General features: G+C 51.4%; 2 protein-coding genes across 8 annotated transcripts in view; one reads left to right on the plus strand and one right to left on the minus strand.

Moving 5' to 3' along the window:
* The window catches only part of Naa20a (N-alpha-acetyltransferase 20 A), a 188,255-nt gene that overhangs the window by 71,274 nt on the left and 90,751 nt on the right, over positions 1–26,230 (plus strand). The window lies entirely within an intron of this gene.
* LOC143377943 (uncharacterized protein CG43867) overlaps positions 1–26,230 on the minus strand; it is a 100,661-nt gene that overhangs the window by 61,921 nt on the left and 12,510 nt on the right. For all 7 annotated transcript variants that reach the window (XR_013087447.1, XM_076829766.1, XM_076829765.1 and 4 more), the window contains exon 2: positions 23,785–24,975. Coding sequence is in view for 6 of the 7 variants with exons in the window: in XM_076829766.1 (XP_076685881.1) it covers positions 23,785–24,684 (900 nt within the window). In the remaining variant the exon portion in view is untranslated. The remainder of the gene's footprint in view (positions 1–23,784; positions 24,976–26,230) is intronic.

A 26,230-nucleotide genomic window follows, 5' to 3' on the forward strand; every position in this document is an offset into this window, starting at 1 on the left:
ATATATTCCGTTGCCGCTTACCACCGGTTGCTCGCTCGCCAACTGCGGCGCGCACGTCTCGCCGTAACTTCCCTTCTTTTCCGCGTTTTCCGCGTTTCTTGTCGCTCCGGGGACGGACGGCCGCTTTAATTAGCCGGTCGGCTGCGCAGCTCTCATCGAGCCAACCGGCGCGAATTCGGTGGTTCCACGAGTGGCTGCCCCAGAGGGATTTACGACTCTCTTGTTCATCGCGGCTGGCCGAGCCCCGATGCGTCTTCGGCGAGGCCGTTTACGGACCGTGCGATCTTCCAATTCCGTTCTCCGGGGTTCCGCTGGGTTCCACTGGCTCTCAGCGGGAAGAGCGATCACATAATCGGCAAGAAGCCCGACCTTCCAGCGGCGCAAGGAGAGGGCTCGATAATCCCGTTAAGGTGACTTAGCCGCGCCGTGTTCGCGGGGTCTTCTCGCGAGGACGAGCTGCAAGGTGTCGACTTATTTATCGTCGCCGGGAGCCAGGGACGGGAAATTATAGGCGGGCAAAGGTGAGGCGGCTGGATGAGGAGCAAAAGCTTCCGCGCGCATGTAGACCGGGGTAATCGAATCGAATGGAGTGCAGCATCAGCGTATTCCTCGGCTCTCGTAAAAGGAAGAGGACCGTCGGAGAGAGCTTACGATATATCGACTGCTTATCGAAGCTCCCTCTCCGCCGTCCCTCGTTTCACCGTGGAATCTATTCTTCTCTTCACGCGTGTCCGCCCTCCCTGGCGACCAGGCGTCCCTCGAGCACCGCGGAAGGAAACTTGCCGCCACCTCCGGTTCGGCTTACCTCGGTGGCCAGTATATCTCCTTTTGACAAGCAGATACCGCGGAAGCGCGGCCGGCAAACAAGGAGAGTGAAGAAGCTGGAGAGCGATGGAAAAAAAGGAGGGAAACGTACACCGCGGTGGCCTCGTATATCTCGAAAATTGGATTCGAGTCGAGAGATTCGTGACCGTGATAAATTCTCGCGAGGAGATCCCTCGTACCCTCTCCGGGGCTGCTGACTCCAGCTTCTTGGGCGAACTTCGGGATCGATGGGATTATATGTAATACGGTGTGTCATCTCTGGAATTAGCTCCTTTGTTGGCAGAGGTGATTGGAGTCGCGATGCTGTTTCCAACGGCGAAGAATACGGCATTGGAGTGGAAGCTAAGAGGCGTTTGCCAGCTGAAGCGATTCCTCGTGAGGGAACTCGAGACGATAGGGGAGGAATCCTCCTCTCGCGCACCGTCTTCTTCTCGATCCTCCATTCCAGAGTTTTTCCGGGAAGCAATTAAAACTCCTGTCCACCGTAATTCTCGGCCAGGAGCTTCTGCTCAACTTGCCCCATCAACGGCGCTTCCAAGAAGACCGGCGCTCCCGCTTTGTCAACCCTGAAGAACTGCCCCGTGAACGCCCAACGCTATGTCAACTCGATGAAGGAGTAACATTCGAGGAAAGCAATTCCTCCGCGCGTTTATCACCCTCGAGAATTTCACAGAAGCCAAGCGCAGCTTGAGCTTCGACCTTTGAAACCGTGGAGAACCTGCCACAGCCGGAAAAGCGCGCTGTCGTGCAGTAGCTGTTACAAGAGAGCCAGGGGTGCGAGGGTACGAGCCTCACCTTTGACCCCCAGTTCTCCAAGCCCTCCAGCGAAATTTCCAGGCGCGAGGAATTAATTACTCCGCCGGCTCCGGGGCTTCGTCTTCGAGGGCTTAATGGCGGCTTGAAATGTCCTCACGTACGATTCACTGCGGAGGGAACAAGAGCCCGTGCCTCTTCGCCCCTCTCGTCTGGCCCATTACACATTCGCCCAACTTATCTCGACAGATTGTCCAACTTTTTACGCCGCGAAATTTCCTGGGAATGAAGCTGCCGTGAGAGACGAACCTGGGTGACTAGGATCCAATCCAGAGATAAGAGCGGAAAGGGGAGACGAAGAAAGGAGGATCGTGTCCGTCTGAGGATTTTCGGACAAAGGAAAAACCCTGGTACTGGGAACAGTGGGAAACGTGTACAATCTTTCAACGTCGTTTCACGGGGACGCGCAAAGTCGCGGCACGCGTTCAAAAAGCAAAACTTTGAGGTTTTAAATGTAATTGGTAGTAAACAGTCCTCCGACATAAGGACATCATAACTTAGTAACATAAATAAAGGATTTAGGTCAGCAATTACATTCAAAGTCGAATAACCAAACGCAAGCTGCCACAGACTGCACATAGGAAATATTTACCCACTGCAATTTTTGTTGTATTTATAAGTTCTTTTCTTTCGTTCAGTTTTTAAAATAAGCAGAATATATCCTTCTTTCGTTTTATTAATTAAAAATTCTTGCATTTAAAGATATGGATACGTACGAGTGGCTCATATTATTACTTTTTTTTTGTGTGGCATCTTCTAAATTCTGGAGAGAATTAAAAAAAACGAAACATATCGGTTCTTTCATTTTTTTACTACAATTAGTTCTTTTTAAGTCCTTTAATTTGGTGAATATTTACTTTTAAAAGACACTGACCTCTGAATTCCTTTCAGATTCAAGTGATAGTGAATAAGAATGAATAATTTAAAAATTATTATCAATACGAATTATTAAAAAAATTAATTATATTTTTTTTATAATTGTTTCATACGTTTCTTATTAATTAAATGTATTAAAAAATATATATTTTTTATTTGTTTTACAAAAGTTTGCACGATATGATTAACTAATAAAAATTATGTTCAAAAATATATTTTAATGAATTAATTTATGTTAAAAATTATTTTGTTGTGTGCACAAATATGATTAACATATCAATTACATGTAGATAACTGTATTTTAATGGAAAATTGATTTTTGTTTCTTATATACTCGTTACACTGTGAGACGCCGCGGCTGGAGCCCCGGTCGTGTTCCTCGAGCAGGTCTATCGCAGACCCAGGATAAGCCTTCTTTCTTCTGCAATTTTCGCGGCCGTTCTCCCCGGAAATCCCTGAGTAATACCACACACCGTGGCCTTCCTGGCCCTCCTTTGTCGCTCTAAGCCTCTCCTGGTCCGAGTCTCGTGGCGCGACACAGAATTGCCGGCGTCCCGGCGAACGGCGTCGGGACACTTTGGAAAATTGCGAGGAATTTCGGTGGAATTTTGTTCGAGCCAGGCCACGGGTCTCTGGCCGGCCAGGGAACGTCGATAAAGTCGCGAGAAATTGGACGGTGTCGCGGCTGTTTCCGCGCGGCGCGGCCGCGCGATAACACGGCCGAGTTAAAGGGAACGAAACGAGTCGTCCATTCCAGGATTCTCGTTAAGCTTTCCGTGGCGGGGCAGAGGAGAGCGAAACCGCGTACCTACACTCCACTTTCTGCTCCGTGGCTGAAAAGTCCGCGTGTCTCGGCGCGTCCCACGGGCACAAACTGCGAGGAAGAAGAAGAAGAAGAAGCGTGCAGAAGAAAAAGGACGAGTCCCCGCCCGCCGAGTCTCGTTACAGAACCGCGGCGGAGAATATTCTTTTGTGAGGGCTCGGCTTCGTTAAAATTAAATATCGATTCTGCTTTTGCTCGCAGGGCATTTGGCGGCGGCGGAGGAGCGACGCGATTCCTCCGGTAACGTCTGTCCCGGGGTGATATTTTCCTTGGTAGACGGCGTGAAATCGATCAGCGATTAGAAGAGGGACGTGGGTTCGCCGTCGACGTAATATCCGACTGCGCTGACCCAGAAAACAGGTACACAAGATAGCGGCGACGGCTGCGGGCCCGGTGAAATATTAAAACTGGTCGCTCCAGTTTCTCTGAGGGAAGCTATGGTCTCACTGCTCGCCGGAGCAGGAAGTGGAGGAATGACGGTACAAAAATGTGCGCGCTGCTTTTGTCCCCGACTCTGTTTTCCCTTGCACTGGGTCAAGAAGATGCGGAAGGTCGGATAAGCCGGATAAGGCACAGACAAGAGGTGCTCGGGGCGAGTGTCCGACGTCGCGGCGGCGGATCGAAGCGAGACGGTGCATAGTAATTGATCATCATGCTTGACACGATTAAACATCCTACTGCGCCCCAATGGGATCCTCCGTTTACCTTCTTTCTTCCACGGGGACTTAAGGGGACTAGGCAGTCGGAAAGTCGATTTTTGTTGTTGTATTTTTCGAAAGTACCACCCTTACCGAGTAAAATGCCGTTTGGTTTATGTTAAAATATGTATATATTATTCAAATAATTTTTTTTACTGTTTATAGTGTTAACAAACATTACCCAAAAGTACTAGTCACAATTTGTATTCATCTCCTTGTAATTAATTCTGAAATAATACTTGATTTTCGAACGATCTGATTGCCTAGTCCCCTTAATCAATTCTCTTATGAACGTTATAGGGGTTACCATTTCTCCCTTTCCCTCTTCTTTTATTTTATGTAGACACTGTGAGTGTAATAAAGACGTAATAATGGTTATCGACATTTAGATTCATCTCCATATAAAACTTTATGTCCACGAAAAGGTTTCACGAGTGCCTCGAGAATGGGGTGCGCCCCGGCGCGGCTTTCCTCCGTCAGGCACGCACGAAATTAATAAATAATGTCGGTCCACTTTATTGCGGGGTTTTCACGAATCACGCGGCCAGAGGGGAGCGGCTCCGCGAGTAATATCTCGGCGCGTTCCCCTCGGAGCGGCTTAACCCCCAAGGCGACGAGGGCGAAACTTTCACGGACCCCCGACGGGTTCTCGTGACGCCCCGGCTTCCGGTGCGCCCCGCCGTCGCAGCGAATCTATTGACGCCTGGGAGAGAGACGCCGGCCAACCTTAACCTAATTCACCTAGGCGAAACGCGGCGTTTTGTAAAATTAGTTTTCCCGCGCCATTCGACGTCCGCCCTTTCCCTTTGTCTGTGCAAGCTTAACCCCCCGGGCGAGTCACGAGTCTCTCGAATTCCCGTGCCGCTTAGAATCTCGCGGTGATTTTCAACGCGCCAAATTGTTTTCGACAAAGCTCGGAACGCGAGGTGCTTCCGGGAGGAAAGGAAACGGTGCACAGTGGGGAAATTTTGCGATTGTATGGCCAAAACCACAAAAATAAATTTTTCAATTTGACAATATAAACGCAAATGTCAATTGAAGAACTAATACGAGTATCAAATGCCACCATTTTACTGTTCACGTGAGGTTAGACCGATCGCAAAGAATTAATCCAGATTTTCAAATTGCTTCAAACACTTATATTGTGTTATCCAAAGTTCTCAAAATAATTTCAAGGCATGGATTGAATTCCTGGTGGTGCGTAAGATATCTTTTTGTCCTCAAAATAATTGTTTCGGTTTTTAATACGTAATTTATACAATTTTTAAAGTAGTGTTTCAGAAATAACCTTTTCATATAAGAATCAATTTTAATTATAAAATACTTATAAATCCCATAATATCCCGCAATGATTTTCATTCCTACTTTACGTTAAAATATTTTGATTCTGTAAATGCAATTATTAATTGCTAATAGTTGTTAATCTTGTAATTATATGAATTTCTTTAAACACGATCCAGTGTGTCTTGCTACATGATGCCTACTACTGTGCACAAAATTTTAATTCATAATCGAAAATGCTGTCCTTCCAATTGGAAGCTCAAGAAGCACAAGAATAAGGATATTAAAAAGTACCGACAAAAATTTTCTCGAAAATTCTCTAGAGAAAAAACTATGGAGAATGTTTTCAATTGACTTCGATTATCGCCAGATCCACTAATTAGTAATCTAAGAAAACTTCCCGATTAGAAATTAAAAAGCTTGTCGCCAGAAGCGATTGGGAGTCCAACTGGGAGCACTAGTTTTAAGGGCGTATAATTTCATAGATTTAAGTGTATATATGTAAATAATGAAAAAATCTTTATCGTTCGTAATTTTTGTAAGTGCTGTTTTTCGGCTAATTTATTTTCTCATATATCAGAACGTAAAAGTGCCGAATTTTATATATTAAAAATAAGTTTTCAGGTTTCGACCACGAAAATGGATATACTTCTTTAATTGACATTTGCATTGATTTTGTCAAATTCAAAAATTTCATTTCTGTGATTTTGGCCATAAAATCGCAAGAATTCCCCACTGTGCGGTGGCTGGAGGCAGCGACAGTTCCAGACAGAGTTTCCTTGATCAACGGAGACCCGAGTCCCTTATTCCCGGGCTTTCCATTTTCGTGGTCTCAGGCAGCGCTCGCTTGAAAACTTCACTTTGAAGCCCGAAAGGAAAAGGAAGGCGGTTTCTTCCGCGGGCCCGTGCACCGTTCGCCGCCCTCTCTGAAATAGAACGGGCAAGACCGTATCGTACACTGGGGCGGAAAGCTCTGACACGCTGCACCGCCGCGCTTTATATCGCGGGCATATCTCGTGTCGTATCCTTTGTTCAACGCGCCCCGGAATTTGCGGGCGTAAAGAACCGAACGGCTGTGGCGGAAGGGAGCCTCGCTCGATCATCGTTACCCTTTCCTCGCAGCTTCTTCTTCCCGGGTCTCCTGTCGCGGGAACTTTCAGAAGAACGTGTCAAGCTTCCTCGCCACATATTTTGCCCCAGTTCTCCAATTTCTGGGGAGAGAATTCTGTGTGTTTTACGTCTGCGTCGGGGAACGGAGACGGATAGAGACCCTTGGAGACGCAGGATCCAGCAGAGATTAAAGCTGAGAGCAGGACACCGTGGCAGGAACAAGCTTGCGCTTATGCGCCACGGGGGGGAGAAGCCTTATAGGCGGCGCAATATGTAACTGTCGCGGGAACGGCGGACGTGCAATAAAAGCTCGCTTTTTCCTTGCCCGCTTTTTTCCTCCGCCCCCGCGGACCGATGGCAGAGGGATAAATGGATCGACCGGACGTGAGCTTGAGGCTGGCAGCGCTCGTCGGGGCTGCCAATCGCAAGTGCTCTCGCGTCAAAAACTGGCGAACGGGCGCAATGAAGCCGCGAGCGGTTGTAACAGCTGCGAGACCTGGCCCCACGAACCAACTATCCCGTAACGAGTTGGCGCGACACGTGCATCCAACTGTTCCACCCGCGCCAGAAGGAAACGGCTGCGTGAAAAGACCACCGCGGTTCTTCCACCCCCCGACGTTAACCCAGTTTCCCCTGACGAGCATTAAGCTGTAAGCGTTCCGGCTCGCCCGTCTGCCGCCTCTGGATCCGCACACAGCGATGCGTCGGATCCACAGCGGCCAAGGACCCTTTCAATCTTCCTACGCGCTCGAGACGCAGGAAGAGATGGTATCGCGGCGAGAGAACGGTAGAGGAAAGTCGAAGCCCACTTGCCTCGCAACTGGAACGAGCCACCGCGGAGGGTGAATTTTCTCGAGGAATTTACAGGCGAGTTGCCGCGTAAATACGAGGCGGAAGATCGAAACCGCGAACGGCTCGCGGAAGGCGGGCCGCATACAAACAGGATCCTACTTAAGGAAGAATATACCCCGGCGTGGCTGGCAGACACGCAAATTTTCCCCGGGACGTCGAAATTTATCGAAACGCCGCGGGAGAGGAATTTTCCGCCCAGGGAAGCTCGGCTCGCTCGGCTCGCTCGCGTGCGAGCGGCCTAGGGAAGAACCGCGAGGTTTATTCGGCGCACGTACGCCGCGGCTGGCAACGGTATCGAGTAAAATCGTTTAAATTCGCGGACGTGGATCGGCGACATCCTCCGCGCCGTCCAACAAATTCGAGCCGCGCTGCACACGGCGCTCCTCTCCCGTTCCGTCGATACTCGCAGCCACCGCGCAGAGACCGGGCACGCGTGTGCGTGCGCGTACGTGTAATGGACACCGGGGGAAAAATCAATTGTTGCCCAAGGGCTTTTAATCACGGGCACGATCTTTTTATTTCCGCGCCCCCTCGTCGAAAAGTTCACGGGTTTACTCTTCCCCCTCTTTTCCATTACTCGCGGAGGAGAGCCGCTCGGCTGTGCTGATGAAAAATCACCTGTTACGGTGGAAAAGCCGGGGAGGAGCACCCCTCGGATACTTCAAACGTTTATCGAATTAACCCGTCGCGATGCTTTCTTAATTAGCTTCACTGATCGCTGCTTTATAGCTCGATGCTGTCGAAATGGGAGTGGATGCTGATTTTCCAACTCCTAGATTTTTGTGCTTAACCCTTGGTTGTCGCGCTGAGTCAAAAGGGCCCACAATTTGATTTTGAGGCATCATTGAAAATGGCACTGCTGTTTAAATGTGAATTTTCAACGATGAACATATATTCTACAATGTTCAAACTTTATTTCAGAATTTTTAATAATAATATTTATTTACGGGTACTGCCCTTTGGTACAGACATGAATGGTAAACGGTATAGAGTGTGCAATTAAAAATGAACATAATATAAGTTGGAATTAATTATTGAGACCTAATATAAATATAAATATAAATTTTTACAATCAGAATTAAATGAACCCTTACTGAAAGTTGTTTTGTAAGAATTTAGATGGAAAATGGGAAGCCTTCCCAGTATCCTAGGTGGTAGACTTTGGCGACTTAGTTTAACAGATAGTTATTAAACAGCAGCTGATTGAACACTGGCTTACCCAGTGTGACAACTACGTTCGACAAAATAAGTGCGACAACCGAGGGTTAACATATTTCAAGGAGAAAGAAAGTCGGCGCTGGACACCTCGACAGTGTCCCCTGTAAGAACTGTAGAAATGGCCCCTGGAGTCTGGACTATCGATACTGAAATGGCACATCGTTTCCCTCGCTTGTGTATGTACCTAGCTAAATAAATTTCAAGCGTAGATCCACTTTATACCTGCCAGAGGTACACAGGAATCGCGACACATTCGGGAGACTGAAACGGCCATCGCAGCTCGATCACTGCGAAATGAAAGCTACGGAAGGGCTACTTTGCGAGAATAGTATACCCATTAATGGGGCGGCGGAGGGTGGAAAAATATTGCAGCGTGGAAGCAATAACGGCGGGAGCGGAAATCCTCGTATCGTCCGCGATATCGCGATATCAATTCTTCCCGGTGGCGCGCAGTTACCGTCGTAACCGTATTCGCGACAATACGTTTGGGAGCGCGACGCGGCCGGGCCTTTGTAGCCGCCGTATCGTTGCCTCGATGGACGATCGGCCATTGGCTCTATTCAATAGCCGGGGGATACACAGTGCTAGCGAGCGGTGTGTACACACCGATGCCAAAAAATCCCCGATCGATCCTCCGCCTCGCTCCTAATGGCCTAGCGCCGACTGTTTCCACTGGCAGTGCTGATCCGCAGGATACGAGTGCTTTCTCCAACCAGTGGCGAGCCGATCGCGTAATTGGATCGCGCGATAAAGGCGGAGGATCAGTTTTGAGCAACCATCAAGTGGAATTTCAGCGGAGATTAGATCAGCGAAGAACGTGAATCAAATTCACGTCACTTCCCCAACACCTGGTATATACAATATGAGGCATTTATAGCAAAAACGGACTACAGCCGGGAACTCACCGGAAAGCTAAGTTAAACAATTCTATGTTTTAGTTTTGGTGGAGTTTTAGTTTAACGGTTCCATAAGGATGTATCGAAGCTAATTTTTTTGAAACGTAGCATAGCATCGCATAGCTTAGCTTAGCTTCCCGGTGGATTCCCGGCTTAACTCACATCGAACAAAAATTAATTCTTCCTATTTTATATTCCTATTCTATACTAACTCAATTTCGCAAAAAATATGGGTTAGTCCATTTCTGTTTTCAATGCCTCACATAAGAATACTATCACACGAAGCGTTAGATCCCGCAAAGCGATGATGAAGGGTGTTAGCGCATTCCGAGCGCGAGCACAATCACACCCCCACCCCCGACACTCGACAGAGCCATCAGAGAATCGAGGATACAACCCCTAAATGAGTGCAAACGAACCATCGGACAAGCAACGGAGGAGAACAGAGTAGCAGAGAGGAAAGGGAGGAGGGCTGGTTCGATCGCTGATACTCGCAGCCAGCGAGGAAACACAGCCCCGGGTGGTAGTTTCGTCCGTTTGTAAAAACAACGCGGAGGAATTCTTGCAGCGACGCTCGCCCGCCAGCACTCGGGCTTCGGGGATGAAAGAAAGGCCCAGGCGTTGTATCGGGGCGAGCGCGTTGCAGGGTGGCCCAGCCCCTTTGCGATATCTCGTTACCGTTCCCTCGAAGCGGGGGTGGCGAACAGAGGGCACAATTTGCTGCCTGTTGAATCGCAGCTCGAGCTGCGTTCTAGGACGCCCGCGGGGGGTTCGAGGGGGCTCACCCTTGCGCAAAGAATCCACTTGCTCGTAAAGGGGCTGGCTGGGGGTGGGAGGTTCGGCCCGTTAGACACAAGCTTTATCGTACGTCTGGTCAAATGAGCCCTTCGTGTGCTCGTCGCCGTCGTCCCTGGACTGTGAAACCGTCCCTGCGCCGCCCCAAGCGCTTGCCTTCGAGATTTACGCGCCATGCCCTTCGAGAGCCACCGGGCAGGGAGAGGAAGAAGGTGAATCGACTGTAGGACAGAGGCCAAGAACGGCAGAAAGTCGAGAGGGGGCTGTGGATTATTCCGCGGTGCTTACGCGCGGCAGTTTCCCCCCGAAAACCACCCCCTCCGAAGACGTATCGCGGGCGCCGCTGCACCCGGGGGAAGTTCTACCTCGGGAGGTGAAACGACCCCATCAATGGTCCCCGTTCATCTGAATTTGATATGTTCCTCCCTGCGCGCCGCGAGGGGAGAGCTTCCTCGGATCGTCGCGCTTTCACGGGGGTCTAAGGTTAACGTCCAACCAGAGGGTTGCGAAATCGCGCGGACGGACCAAGATCCTGCTAGACCCGCTCCACCGTTCCCTTACACGATCATTCTTCGTGGAACAAGGACACTGGGAAATAAAAATCTCCACAAAATTACCTTTTTTAAAAAAAAAACGTACAAAAAAGTGCGCCAAGTATACGCGCGCGCGCAGACGAACGAAAAAAAACTGTCGTAAATTTATTAATGTGCTATATTTAGCTTCGTAAAATTAATGATATACAAAAATTGCGCCAATTATAACAATGGCTATTTACACAAACAAAAAATTTATTAAATAATGTTAAGCAGATATATTTTTATTTTATAGAAATAAATATTTCAAGAGCAATAAATATTTTATTCAAATTATTTCTGGCGCACTTTTTTGCACCTTTTTCTAAAAAAGGTAATTTTGTGGAGATTTCACACATTTTGTAGTGTTTATTGATGACTGGATAATTTTTACACCCCCTCGGGGGTTAATTTTTAAATACATTGTATTGTCACCGAAACTACGCACGCCTGCAAAGCTTCAAGAAGGGTTCTTCCAAATCCTGCTCGGCGTAACATAGGCACGGCCGTCTCGCGCTGCGCATGAACTTGTCGCGAGACACTACCGTGTCTCTTGAAAAGAAATAACAACGGTCGGAAACAAAAGCCACCCCTAAGCGGCGGGGAATCGAGAACTTGCTTGACGATCCGCGAGATGGAATTCATAAGGTCGCCGAGGGGGCCAGGACTGCACTGCGGACGAATATCGATTACGTCGCAGGAATAAACAGAGAAGAAACAAGCGGGGGGCGCGGGTGCAGGGAGGGATCGGAGGCGGAATAAATCAGTGGATAAAAAGTGGAACGTTAGGCGGTCACGCGAGAAGGAGTCGCGGTTATAAATTCTTGCGGGCCCGTTGTCGAGAAGGGTCGGCTCGCGGCTGATCTTCCGCTCGACGGGGAGGGCATCTGCAGGGGTGCGTACAGGTGCGCGGAGTGGGATTGAAGGAGCACGCTCGGAGCGGGCCGACACCTCTCGCTCGGTGGAACGCCAGCTACGGCGGAGGCCACCCCAATTTACGATTACGAGGCACCGGAGGGTTCGAACGAAGGGTTAAACCGGGCTTAATCAATTCTCGTCGAGACTGTCGGCGTTAGGGGGGGTGGATTTTCAGCGACACACGAAATTTCGATCCAACGGGGTCGGAAATAAAGGCTGTCCTCTCCACGGTATTCGTTCGTTTATCTGCGCTCGTCGTTGCGGAGTAAAGACCCTCTTGTGTCTCGTGGAAGGAGGTTACAACAATCACTGGATTACCCCTGTGCTGGATGAACGTCATTCCCCGCGAGCGATGGAGAAATCCGTTGCCTGGGAATCGCCGACAACCGACCCAAGCCCGGTGATCGTAAAATTAGCGGCGATTATTAAAACGTAATCGAATCGGCGGACGTAAAAGGCCGGGATCGAGGATTCCATTTCCCCCGGCGGGTCGGTCCGCACGTTTCCACGGTGATTCCGCCGGAATAGCCCGAAGGAGGGCCGAGAAACGGCCGGGAAATTAGTCACAAAGGGATTGGTGCTGGAATATCGCGGCCCGGCCGCTCGACCACCGGAGGACGGATCTCATTCCGGGAAGCCACGGCTTTCCAATTTCATCGTAGCCGCTTCCCCCCTGCTTGACGAAATTCGTCGCCTGTGGGAGAAGACGCTCCGCCGGCCTCGCGGTCGTTCGTCGTCCAGCGAAATGGTCGACGAGGACCGAGGCAGGCAAGGGAGGACTAGTATCCAAAGGGTATCGTGGACAGGATTGTCGATAGGATTTTATCACGGCCCAGAGGGTGGACCGTACGTGTGAAATGGAGTAGCTCGTATCCGCCAGACCCCCGTGAAGTATTAGTACACGGGTCTGAGGTTCATGGATACTTAATCAGGCGTCCTGACTCGAGCACCCAGCCGATTCCTTACTCCGGCTGCTTAAACCGTGGAAAGCAGCCGCGGATAGGAGTCTTCGGAGATTTTCGGATGATAGAGACTTGGACGAAAGGAATTACGAACTGGAGCGAACGATGCACTGCCTTGGACAAAAGGGACCCTTGTCGAAAAGGCCACAGAAGAAACGTCGGGCGCAGGTTCAAGGGAAACTTTGATCATTCCCGGCGAAACAGGTCCAAGGCACTGTCACGGCAAAAGTCTGAGGGCTTGGGTACCTACCCTTTAATTTCAGGCATTTATTCGGACGCGGTGGTCGCCGATTGGCGCGCAACTTTTCTCGCCAAGGCGACCGGCGTCGCGGCGCCGGGAGTGTGCTCGCACACAGGCAGCAGCTGCACGGAGACACAAAGGGAGCCGAGAGACGTCCTCGAGCTCGTGTGCAAGCTGGCTGCGAGTCCCTCTTCGTTCCAAGGAGTCCGCAAATAAAGGATCGAACTCGGCGGACTTCCGGCGACGGTCTCGCGATCGCGACTCGATCCCGGGCACGGCTTGGGAAAACAAAGGCAGAGGGAAGAATATTCTAAAACGTTAGCAATTTCTGCGAGCTCGAATTCGGACAAAAGGGAACCTGCGCTGGCGTCTCTCCGACGAGAGGAGAGCGCTTCGCGATAGCAGAGTATCGAGGCTCGCGGAAATAAAAGGAAACCGGATAGAGTAGGACAGAGTTCCGCTCGAGTCTCTATGGTGATCTTTATACGAGCCGATTTCGATGCAAAAATATACATGGGCCAAGATATAGGGGAGCCCTGGAACTCGACTTGATATTCGCGGCCCTTGTACGTCGTACCGTATTCTTCCGGATGACACCCGAGGCCCGTCGATTATCGATCGGCCGTGTCTCGATTCCGGCCGGCTCCGGGGCGAGCATCATCCGCGCGAGACAGGGAAACAGGCTGCCAGCCGAGATACGTAGGTACCTACCGTCAAATTGGGAAATTCTCGCCAGAAAACTTGATTTCGAAAGTTACCCATTTGAAGCTACATTGCCGTTCATAAATATTGGGATACCTGCCCTGTGTGAAAGAATCGTGGAGAAACATTGCAAATTTATCGAAGAAATCTAATAAACTTTACGTTCCTTGGAATCGTAATGGAAGCCAGAAAGTAAAAGCAGTGGAAATGAAGATTATTCGATCTCCACCAAATATCACATTTTCTGCGAATTCAGCAGGTGTTCCACTCCCCGTGGATGGCAGTGTAGAATGCCTCGCGCGTCCGCACGAGCTGTTCCAGCGATAGCGCAGGCTGCCCCGTATCTCCAGGTTGGTTTTAAGACGGAAGATTGCGCCGCGGCGTAAAGATAAACGGGAGTGTTTACCGCGAGGCGTAACAGGCGTTAATGGCACGGCTCATTTGCATCGATAAGTCACGCATCGCGCGCGATACCGGGCATGCGTGCGCGTCACGCGCCGTCACGTTCGCTGGCGATTTCTTTCTTTTTTATCGACTGCGGAGGATCCCAAACCACTGTGTTTGCGGGGATAATGGGTGCGTTTGAAAACGGGAAGGCTTCTTGAATATCGAAGCAACCTCGAGGCCGAAGTTTCCATCGCAACGAGGGCTGCGGAAACACAACTACTTTGGCACCACTCCCCGCGGAGTATAAATAACCGAGTGGGAAGGAGAGTCGAAAACTCGAAAATCGCCTTTCGCGACCGAGCCCCCGAGCACGCGACCCGCCGACATCTGAAATCGTATAGAAGAGAATTTGGCACCGGCTAGTGGCGATTATTTCAAGAGTGACGGCGCCTAAAAGCGTCGATGACTCGATGGGTGGCGCGAATCTAAAAATCCAGGCAACTTTCGCCGATCCCCACCCCTCCGGGGGACAGGAAGTTTTAATTGAGACGCGAATTCTCCAAACTGGAATTTCGTTAAAGTTTCCCGCTGCCTTAGGTACTAATTGGACACGATGTCCGGGCTTCCCGGTGCCGTGCAATCCGACGTAGTCGTCGGTTACAACGAGGAGTTCGCAGATTGTAATTTTCCGTCTCGATCCCCTTGCCTCGCGACCCCGCCGACTGCCGTCTACGTAGCGGTACATGTACCCGGGTATACAGGGTGCCCTGCAGTTGGCGACAGGATACGCAGATGGGAATGATTCCTCCCAAACAGCTGAATTCAGAGTGTAGCCAGTGGAGTGGTGCACGGGGAGGATGTGAGAAGTAGAGCTGCAGTATTAGGTAGCTAATGGGGGTGCTAGGAAGAATACCCAAGGGACAGAGCTTGCAGAATCCGAGTTATAGAAACGGGGAAGTATAATAGATTCTGAAATGAAGGCAAGCGGAATAGCTGCAGTAACTCAAGTCACGAATGGAGGACTCGAAGTGGTAAACTGTGACAGTGGCAAAGAACTGAAAAACTATTTTTGCAGTTGAAAGGGATTGTAAATTCCAGCTTTGCTGAACACTGTGGTTGAGAAGAAAATACTGAAAATGGCAGTTTCATTTACCATTTCGACTTCTCAATTACTAGAACTCTTCGACATGTCTAAAAATCTTCTCCCTCGTCAACCTCGAAGAATAAAAAATACTACAGTGCTAAATTTCAGAGCTTCCCAGGTCGATCGAAACGAGACACCTTGTACATGCTCGTACGTACGTATGCGTGCCTCTGATCCCTCTGTCGTCGGAGTGGCCGGGACGAGAGGGACTTTTGAGGGTTCCGTGCCACGAAAGGAACGGAGTCGAGCGGCTCTTCGTCGCTTCACAGTGTGCGTGGTTTCCTGTCTACCTCCGCCCGAGAGAGAGAGTGTGATTCTTGGCTAGCGCAGGGAGAAACAGCGGGAAAAATATGGCGCGTAGGTGACCAGGGGGTCTAATGAGTCGCGTCGCGTCGGCTCGAGGCGACTGCCGTTGGCGAACACCTATCCGCGCGCAAACTACCGACGCGGGGGTTGTTGCTTCTTCCCGCGAATCTCAATGGCCCTCGCTCCCCGATTTCATTAGCGAACGCCGCGCTTCTTCCCACCGATTCGCCGGCCACCGTGTTTATATGAATTTACGGCAACCTCGGGGTCGCCTCGTCCAAATGGACCGGGAACGTGTTCCTTGGTTGGTTAAAAACGAGGGAAGAGAGCTTACGATCGCGAAGGGATCGAGTGGCTTACGCTAGCGATACTTTGTCCCTGATCTCGCTAGGACCTGCGTCTACGATGACGCGGCTCCAAGCCCAATCAAGCCTGGGTCTAACGAGGCCGTCTAATTGTCGCGTGGATTGTAGTAGAAGCTTTAATGAGAACTAGCTCCGCCGAAATTCAGGTCTAAGAAGACACAGTAGAACTGCCACTGTGCAGCAACTGTGCAGAACACTAGACCCAGTCATCCCCGGATCATCTTTCTCCTCCGCGTCCGCGCGGAAGCGAGATGCACGAGAAGAAACTCTTGCCGACGGCGAGGCGGCGCGGTGGAAAACAAACAGCGGCGCCGTGGCGTCCGAGAATAGCCGGGCCCCGTGTCGCAGGCGACGTCGAATTTCAACGGGCTGTCGCCGATATTAATTTCGAAAAGTTTGCGAGTCTGATAAATATCGCGGGGCCAGCGAGCGCGTTCGTCACGGGGCAGAGGAAATGAAACGGAACGAGATAAAGGACAGGGAGGGGGGCCGTTTGAGAACGAGCCAGATACACGGCTCGTCTGAATCCAGAGGACGAGTCGCAGCCGCTCGTGTCGCTCTGCACCTCCACTTGTATCCGCCTCTCCTTTCCGCGGCAACGCGCGGCCGTACGGCACGGAGAAACACACCGTGGCAAGCTCCTCTTTGAGACGGACTCTTAGATGGGACCAATTAGAGACACCCTTCTGCAGCGTGCCTTAGCGGACGCGTCTTTGGCGCGCTGCCCTACCCACGGCTGCCCAAATCGACGCGAAACAGGAAACAAAGCGAGCCGGAAGAAAATGAGGCGACGCCGGCCGATAAACGATACCCGAAACTTTGCAGACGTTTGCTCGGCGATTGGAAACCGGGTCGAGGAAGTACCGACGCCTTCTACCCGGCAAACTGTTGTCCCCTGCGCGCAGCCGAGCGCCCCGAGCTCTTTAAATTGATCTTTCCAAGTTAATCAGGGTGTACGTGAAAGAGCGCCGAGTCAACGCACACCTCGAAGCAATCCCAACGCCGTCGTAATCGCTTGGAAACCTTGCAGTTCTCTGCAACTTCTCTGATACTAGCCAGCGTTACGTCACGTGTGACAGGGGGGAGAAGAATCCGCGACACGTGCGGACCGATGTGACCGAAAGCGACGTGACGGATCGCGGCGCAAAGATAATCGACCGATCCATTACGATGAAACATTTAACGCGCGGGAGCACGGGCGAATAAACGCGGTGACGGACACGCTGCGGGGACACTCGGTAGGTATACAAATCAAGATAATGGGGGATATTTCACGGTAATGTAACGGGTGGCTGGATCGTATAGGTCCCAGGGGCGTTCGGCGTACACAGGCCCGTCATCTGTATCAATAGAGAGCAGCCACCGTTGGAATTCCGTGCTCCTCTTCCTTGTCCCGTCTAGCCCCTGTTGCATAATGCCGGGGAATGCAATGGTTATCGATAAGTCGCCCTCCCGCGGCCGAATCTGGGGGGGGGGGGGGGGAGTGGACGAGACGAGGCGAGATTCACGGCGGCGAAGGTTCTCGAGGAGGAAGCGCGAGCGGTCCGATCGATATTGCGCAGCTGTATTTTTCTTTCCACTCACGGAAGCTACCGCGAGGCCAGTTACGCGCGGAGCTGGACTTCTCGCGACCGTTTCTTTCAGAGGTGTCTTGCTGTCGACGTCACTTCAGGTTACGTAAAGAGCAAACACTGCTATCGCGTCCCGTAGTGCGAACGCATTAACACCGAGGTGTCGCCGGTGGCCAGCGGTAATCCGCTGACGCGGATTCCCAGCGAATTTTAATCGCGCGCCGAATTCAATGGGCCTGCGAACGCAAACATCGAAGGTGCCGGTGGGCACACAAACTGCCTCGTTACGCTCGCGAAGAATTACGGGGGATCCCAAACATGCTCCGCCTGTTCACGTGAATTGTAAATATGTGTGCACTAGGATGGCCCTTATTTTCAACAAGCGATTTCCTGTTGCTCTCATCTCCTAATATGGTTCCATTTCATATAAAAATAATCCCTGAAAAAGATTATTGCAATGGGACAACTGGCCTTAAACTTCAGAATTCATCAATGGTTTGGATTTAAAGAATTCTTCAAAACTGGTAAGGTCTATCGAAATTCTGTTCAAATAATACTGAAAGAGCTTTGAATTTTCTACAATTACTGTATATATCATTTTTTCGTGCCTCCAACCATTGGTTAGATAATAGCGTTTGAATATAGAGAGGTAAGTACAGGTAGTGCGCGCACAGCGCGGACCTCTCTATATTCAGACGCTATTATCTAAAAAATGGTTGTAAGTACAAAAAAATCATATATACGTTACTTGTAGAAAAGTGAATGCTCTCTTAGTATTATTTGAACATAATTTCGACAGGGCTTACCATTTTTGAAAAATTCTTTAAATCCAAACCATTGATGAATTCTAAACTCTAAGGCCTGGTCGACACCCTTTCCCGTTGTCCCATAGCAATAATCTTTTTCGCAGACTATTTTTTTTGTGAAATGGAACCACATTAAGAGGCGAGAGCAAAGAAACGCGAACAAATATTTCTACACGTATAAATAAGCCGTATGAAGCGCAGAGTGCTAGAATGCTCCGACAGAACGACTTCATCAATTCTTTTGTTCTTTTTCATGGAAGACTCCGCTTCGAGGAGATCCAGCCAACATCTTTGTAGCGAGAAAATAAAACACGCTCGCCTGAAAATCCAAGTTCACAGCGGAATTTCTGCGCGGCGCTCTGCGCTCCTATCGCGACAGAAACGCGACGTCAAAGCGACAAGAATACCTGCCGAGAAGCCTTCAACTTCCAATATCCCCTGAAAGTGCGTGAAATCCACGCGAATGCTCAATCAGAAGTCTCCCGTCGTTCAACCTTCAATATCCTTTCCGTTCCCCGCGGCAGGCTGGTGGATCGGGGCGACGGGGGAGGCGAAGTTAACATCCGTTTCATCCGTAAATAGGTCTGAAAACCGTGGAGGAAAAGGAGTTTCCTCCGATCCGAGGCCGAACTCTCTGGGTCGGCGGTTCGACTCGTCGAGGAGGCTTTTGAAATCCTCGCAGCCCCCTTCCGTCTGTTTGCACGGGGGGGGCCTCCATTCACGCCGTCGGTGGCGAATCAATATTGATACGAACTTTATATGTGGAACGCGCCTCTGGTACACACCGTTCCGATGGAATGCAATATTAATAGGACGCCCCCGAACAATATATCCCGGCGTGTACCTACATGCACGCGCAGCCGGCGATATTTGCTCGGCCGACCTGGTTCGCGCCTGTCACCGTCGCCTGGATAACGAGGTGTCGCCTGCTTGACGCGATTGTTCGCAATTTCGCCCGATCCGCGAGTTGCGCTGCGATTTAACCCTTTCTGCAGGCCTGCACGCCTCGGTCGCGCCAGTATTCCATTTACAGTCGGAGTGGGTGTCTCTCCTCGCGGTGCTCTCGCTTCCTGTGCCGCCGCGCAAATTGGAGATCGCGAGAGGACGGCTGTCTCTCGGCGCGCAACGAGGAATAAAGTGGAGGATAGAAGAAGATGATGGGGGAATGTGGCGAGAAGCTGCTCCGTTCGAGGGATTATGAAGTTGGCACGGAATATTCTGGGGGTGACGAGTTAGGGTCGCCGGTAAATTAGAAATTCTAACGAAGATTAAGACAGGGGTCTCGTCCAGCCTCGCGGCATTACTCAGCCGAGGAAGCTGGGTCTATGCAAAGCGTCGCTGAAAACGAGCGGGAAAGATACGCGAGCGTAAGGGAAGGAATGGACGCGACCGTGGCGGCCGCCTTAGAAATGCCCCGCCTCCCAAGATTGCATCAACTTCTTCGTGCACTTCAACGGCGCCGTATTTTTCGACGGAGCATAATGCTCCTCGGCTTTAATACTTAGACGAGCCCGCCCCGAACAGACCGTTCGAGTAATTTATTCATCAAAAGTAATACGGCCCTTAGCGCTGCCATGCTCTTCCGTGGGTTTTATGAATGGTAAATGTGCCCTGTCGGAGGACACTGGTAACTTTCGGCGATACGTGTCACCGAAACGAATTCCAGATGCGCGACAGGGGAGTAGTTCTTTCGGGGTGAAGAAGACATGCTTCTTCTCAAACAACCATCATTTTGGACTCTGCACGAAGTGCTATGCAACCCTGCAATCCGCATTAATCATCGCTCCAGCTTCCGCAGTTTCGCCCAGCAGCGGGGAACAAAGGAAACTGAAATCCGACAGGGGACGATGCGTCGAAACACGGTCCAGCCGGCGCGAACGAACGCGTACGATCCGCGGTATTTACCGATTCCCCCGTTTAACTGGATGTTTTCGCGAAGGGGTGGGCGCGAAGCCAGGGGTCGGAAGAAGGGTGGAAAGCGCGGTGGACGGACAGGCAAAAACGTGGAAATATGGCGGGTTCGTATAATTCCCGACTGAGCGCGGCTCGCCGAATTCTCGTCAACGTTTCGTTCGCCCGTTCCTCACCCTCGGCCGAGCACACACGCTTCCGCCAACCTCCTCTCTCGCGCCCCGGAGGCCGCAGTTTGTCTGCATTAACGCGCGACAACGTTCGACGCCGGGGAAACGCGAGAAAGAAGCGACGGTGCGCGGAAAAAATAGAAAAATCTCCCGGCGAGTTTCAACCCCCTCCCCCCCAACCGCAACGGACATCCCTTCGCTCCCTTTCGTTTTTCCCCTCTTTTTATATATCTCGCGAAACGACCGGCACGCTGGAAGGGCTCTCAACTTGGAAATCGTATCGCGACGGAAACGCGCCGGCGCCGTTAATTTTTTTACGGAGCCATTGCTTGTTAATGCCCTTTCAAGGGGCATTAAAGAGGGCGATACGCAGATAGGTCGGCCGCGGGTTGCCGCTCGCTCTGCTATCTTCGTCGAGCAGCACCCTCCGCCCCCGCGAGTATTCCCGTGGCGCGACCGTGAACGCGGAATGTGGGTCCTCGTCACGCGAGGAAAGGTCAGCTCTCGCGGTACGCGAGCGATTTATAGGAAACTGCCTCGCGCACCGGGGCTCCCTTTTCGCCATCGATCCGCTGCGGAGGACCGCGGGATAACTGGGGTGGGCTTTGTTGGTACTCGAGGAAAAAGAGTGGACGTTTCGGGACGGTAGATCGAGATTAGAGCGCGGAGCATTCGTTCGCTGGGAGTCAGGGAGAAATAGCGTAGTTGATACCTATTAACACTGGGGGGGAAAGTTGCTTTAAACGCGCGTTTCCCCTTCGAGATTAAAATCAGAGGAAGAAACTTATGATGGACGCTGGCCGCGTAATACTTGGCGCACAATGTAATCCAATCTCCGTTCCTTCATATCCAGCGCGCGGAAACAAAGAAGTTCGACTCGCGGAACGGAGCGAGTAACACCGTGGCCGTAGTTATTACTAAAAAATTACGCGGAAACTTAGTAATTGCGCCCGGGCGGTAGTAAACTGGAGTTAGAGCAGCCGCTGGCGAGGGCTTCGGAAGAGGTGAGGCTCGCGGAGCAGCGGATCTCCGCCGCGTTGTAAACAAACGTTACGTCAATCAGGACAACGATCCGACAGAGTGATGCAAGGAGCGCGTAACGGCCGTTCGGCTCGGAGGCGCGCGATACGAGAGCGATAAGAAGCGGCGGACGCCTCTCACCGTCGCGTCAGCTGATTTCCACCACTGGTCAACGTGGTCCAAGTTCGCTCGGCGATTCGTTAGAGCGGAACCGCGTGTAACGAGCAACGAGACGAAGGAGGAAGAGAGGGGCAGCGAGGAGAGAGCGTCTGTCGGTGATTCATGGGAGAAGAACGACGGTGGAGGAAACAACGAGTCTTGCTAAGTGATTCAATTCCGTTTAAGAGGCACGAGGGGTTTTGAAGAAGCGACAGGACCATTCCGCCGCGCTCTATACCGGCGGCTATGTGCCTTATCTAGAGTGGACGCGTTAAATCGTGACGCGTGACCGTGCATACTAAAGACGTATGTACCTAAGCGGCGCTTCAGCCCCCTGCAGGCGAGCGGTTTCACCCTACCCCTGTAATTCATCCGACGTACGTCAAGCGACGGATAAAACTAAAATTGAACGGTACAAATCGCTTCGCGATGGTAACGAGCTTCGACCTTGCCATCTGCACGGAATCCAAGAGGGTGGAGTAGGCACCCCCTAATGAGAATTTCTAGAAAAAATTAATGGCATTCGTTTGTCCACCCTTCTAAAAAAAAGTTAAGGTACCAAATTACAAAAATTTGTCATCAGCACACCCACGAGCACTTTCCAATTTTTTAAAAGTGAAATACGATCTGTCCACGTTGGTCCATCGAAAATTTTCGTTTGTCCACCCTTCAGAAAAAAGTTATGACCAAATTAAAAAATTCGTCATCCCCACGCCCACGAACTATGAACATTTTCCATATATCCGTGGACATATTTGTGGACAATCATTTGCCACTGACAAATCATTAAAAAGTTTTCATGGGGGTGCTGGTGAAATTCTTTTTATTTCCTTATTAACTGTTTTTTGAAGGGTAGACAAACGAAAAATTTGGTTGAACAAACGTGGACAAACGATAGATAAACGAATGATGCCATGGATTTTCTCGAAAAATTCGGATTTAGGGGTGCCAAATTCACAGACCAAGTAGAATGTGGATGGGACGCGTGTGGACGTTATCAGTTGGAATAGTCTCATCGATCTTCAACTACATCCCACCCCAACGGATGCTTCGAAACCCCCGGCAATTTCTCACTCCTAGTGTTCGCAGACTATGTTCGATTGGGTTTGACAAAGTACTTATTCGCTTTTCTCAGAAACTATTGTCGCAAATCGCGCCTTTCGATGATGAAGAGATCATCTCGGAGCTTCGCAGTTACCGCCCAAAGCGTTTCGCTCGCGAGACCGATGTGGGGAGGAGAAGTGGATGGAAGTTCGCTGGTCAGGTTGAATTTTCCGGCAGGAGCCTCCCCCTCGGATTCGCTCGGTGGAAATTCTCGGCGAGGCATCGCGGGAAACAGAACGGTTATCGGGGAACGGCAGTGGCAGTTCCGCCGGCGGCGGGACGGAACGGGATCGCTTATTGGTTTAGTCACGGATCGTTTGTCGCGATTGGTCCCCGCGGACTCGCCTGGAAATATGGGTCGAGGCAAGCCATCTCGACGGCTACCTTTTTCCAATTTCCCAGCTAAACGCCGTGCCGCGTCGATTTCCACCGCGCGAATCCGCCGGCAGAGTTTCGCGGAACCCGAGCGCAGAGGCGAGAGAAGAATAAAGGTCAGCGCACACATATCCGTTGCGTGTCAGTTCCGTGAAATTCGCCGGTCTTTCCGTATTGGTCCAGTTCCGGGCGGTGAGGATCAGTGTTAAAAAAATATCGTTTGCGTGCTTTACAAGGGAGCAGCGCACACTTGTCCGTGTCAGGGCTGTCGGCAGATGTCAGTGTTGAACCCCTATACGTGTACGATGCATACCGATTTTCCATTGATCATTATAGCTTCCATAGGAACCGTTCACACGGCGTATAGATTAAAATGTACTTTTTACTTTAACAATTAGCAGTGGATTGTTGATGTCGAGGAAAGCACCCATTTACAGGAAACCAGATGTTTTACTATGTACCAGCATTGGAGTAAAACTTACATAAATCTACCTACTTCAGGGATTTTTAAATTTTCATTACAGGTACAGGAAAAAACGCTATTCCGACTAATTGCGATTTTTTTTTCAAAACGACGAAATACGCCACCTACTTAGGAACCTAATACTTCTAGCTTCTAAAAAAAAATCACGTCGTTTGGACCAAATTTAAAAATGTTATTCTGTTTTGAAGGGTGTACTTTTGTCACCTGCTGACTGAAAGAACTGTACAGCAGGCTTGCAAAAACGACTGAATTGGGACTGACCGAGCCGGAGCAGGCCTCTTACACAGTTGTCAGTGAAATTAGGGTCACCGCACGGACACGGATCGGACACGGAACTGACATGGAACAGATATGTGCGCGCAGACCTTAAGTAGAATAAGTGCGTGGTAAACAGACTCACCTTCTCGCGCAGCATGTCCCGCACCCTGGTGGCCTGGCTCCTGCTTCTGTGCAGCTCGAGCTGCAGCTCGAGGCACCTCTCCTGCCAATTAAGCTCCTCCACCGCGGTCGAGTATCCATCGAAGCTCTTGGACGCGGTGTAAGCGGGTCGGCTCTCCAGCTTCTCCTTGTTGGCGTCTGGGGCGGTGCTCCTCTGCTCGTGGAACAGCCGATTCTCCGCGAACACTCTGCTACCGGCTGGCTCCGGTTGCCTCCCGGAGAACGAGTACGCGCGATCGTAGTGTCCGGTCCGCGGCGATGGTCCAGGGTCAAAGTTCGACCTGGCCCTTGCCAGGGCCGCGAGGTCCTTGCCGTCCAGGTCGGTCTGCCCGGCGAAAGTCCGTTTGTCCGCGTACTCCACGTGGCCGCTCGGCTCCGACGTGAAGTCGTACGGGCTGCACTTGGGCTTGGCGTCCCTGAGCTCCACGTAGCCGGCGCTCCTCGCGGCGTCCGCGAACCCCGTGGCTTCCTTTTGGAACAGCAGGTTCGGCACGTTCACGTAGGGCGAGTCCCTGGTGTGCACCGGCGCCGCGAGGCTGCTCGAGGCGGTGTTGTGGTTGTTGTTGAGGTTGCCGGCGGTGTGTCTGGGCCGGGGTGGCGGCGCTGGGGCTTGGCGAATCTGCCGTGGCCACAACCGAGGACTCTCCGGCCCGCTGGCCAGCCCCCGACTCGCCTCCGTGTGTTGTCTACGGACGGCCTCCGGTGGCCCGGCCTGCAGCATCGTGGCGGAGGCCTCGTGGCCCCTGGCGCCCAGCCGAGGGCTGCAGGGGGCAGAGCTCGAGCCGAAATCCGTGGCGAGCCGCGCGATCGGGTCGAGGATCTGCGAGAGACGCCGCGCCGGGGAGCCCCGCACCTCCTCCATCCTGGCTCCACCTGATGCTTGTCCTGCTGCGTGCGACCTGCTGCACTGGTGCCGGTCGGCGATGGGCGAGGGCGAGGGTGAGGGTGAGGACGAGGGCAAGGGCGAGGGCGAGGACGAAGGCGAGGCCTCAGTGCATCGCTCGCCGGCGTGCCCGGCCCCCCGCGTTCCCTCCTTGCCTCGTCGGATCACGTTGAAACGCGAGGGACTGGCGTCGCGGCCATCTCGGGGCGATCACGATCTCACGCGCTACTGCGGGCATCGTCGCTCACATCCTCGCGGCTCCGCTGCGACCTGCAACAATCACATCCGTGCTCAGCTCCGAGGACCAACCACTAAGCTATAGCTTTCACGTCATTATCTGTCATCACAATACTAAGCATATGTGCTTTGCGTTAAAAAAAATAAAAGTCATGAAGTTTCGGGCAAATTTACCCACAAATAACAGAACGATATAACTTATTACGCGAAAACTGTGTCAAAATGACACGAGGGATGGATGAGGGTGAACAGCTGTAATAATGCGAATAATGACAAAAAAAAAAAGAATATTATTATCAGGCGTGCATGGAATCCTATAGCAAAAGCAAACCAAACGAAAAATGAGTCTAATGTACTGTGTGTAAGGATTGGGCACACGAAGCATGCACCGGCCACAGCATGTTTTACATTTGCCACAATTGTGATGCTGAATAACAGGTTACAAATTTTACTTTTTTTCAGTCATTATTATAATTTAAAATTAATAAATTTAGTAATTTAGTAAAGTTAAAGTTGTGTTACTATCGCTCCGGGTCTACCCTACGACACTTTCATCGCGATTACCCCAGGATCGAGTTGAAGTCAGGATAACGCATCCCTCGCGCCTCTAATCGGTTAGCTTGCCACCCCGTCGCCCGACTTCCTCCCGAGCCTGTATCCAATTTCCGTCATCGTGACAGTTCAGCGGGACGCGTGATTAGTTACGGCCGCGGTGGTCGCGCTAGCTCGTCGTAATCGTTCCCAGAGAAGACGCTGCGCGGCCGGGGAAAGTTTCACGGGGAGCTGTTCGCGCGGGCCACCCTGACGAGGTTAGACCAGGAAATGGGAGGCAGATATTAACTCGCGGCGAGTGTTTGCACTACTAAATTGAAAGCTGTAACTCTTTGGGGTGTCTCTCGAAGCGGAGCTCTTCTCTTTCTCTGGCTACGCCCGACCCTCCCCGTCTCTCCCTCTTTCATTTCCTTGCCGCGCTTCTTCGGCTGACAGGGCGTGACGAGGCTCGCGGTGAGAAAGATAGTGGAGCGGAGAGGGGAGGCGAGAGGGACGGAAGGATCGCGGGGAACGAGAAAGTACAGAGAGAGAGCCGCGGGAACGGCGACGACCACGACGACGAGAAGAGAAAGAGGAGGGAGGACGGCGACGACGACGACGACGACGACGACGACGACGACGACGATGGCGGCGACGACGACGACCCAGGGCTACAAAGTTTATTTTAAGGTCGACACTAAAAGGGGCCAAATGAAAAACCGGATGAAGGGGTGGGCCGTGTAACGTTCCGTTCTGC

Source organism: Andrena cerasifolii, chromosome 16, assembly GCF_050908995.1.
Source record: "Andrena cerasifolii isolate SP2316 chromosome 16, iyAndCera1_principal, whole genome shotgun sequence".
Classification (NCBI taxonomy): Eukaryota; Metazoa; Arthropoda; class Insecta; order Hymenoptera; family Andrenidae; genus Andrena; species Andrena cerasifolii.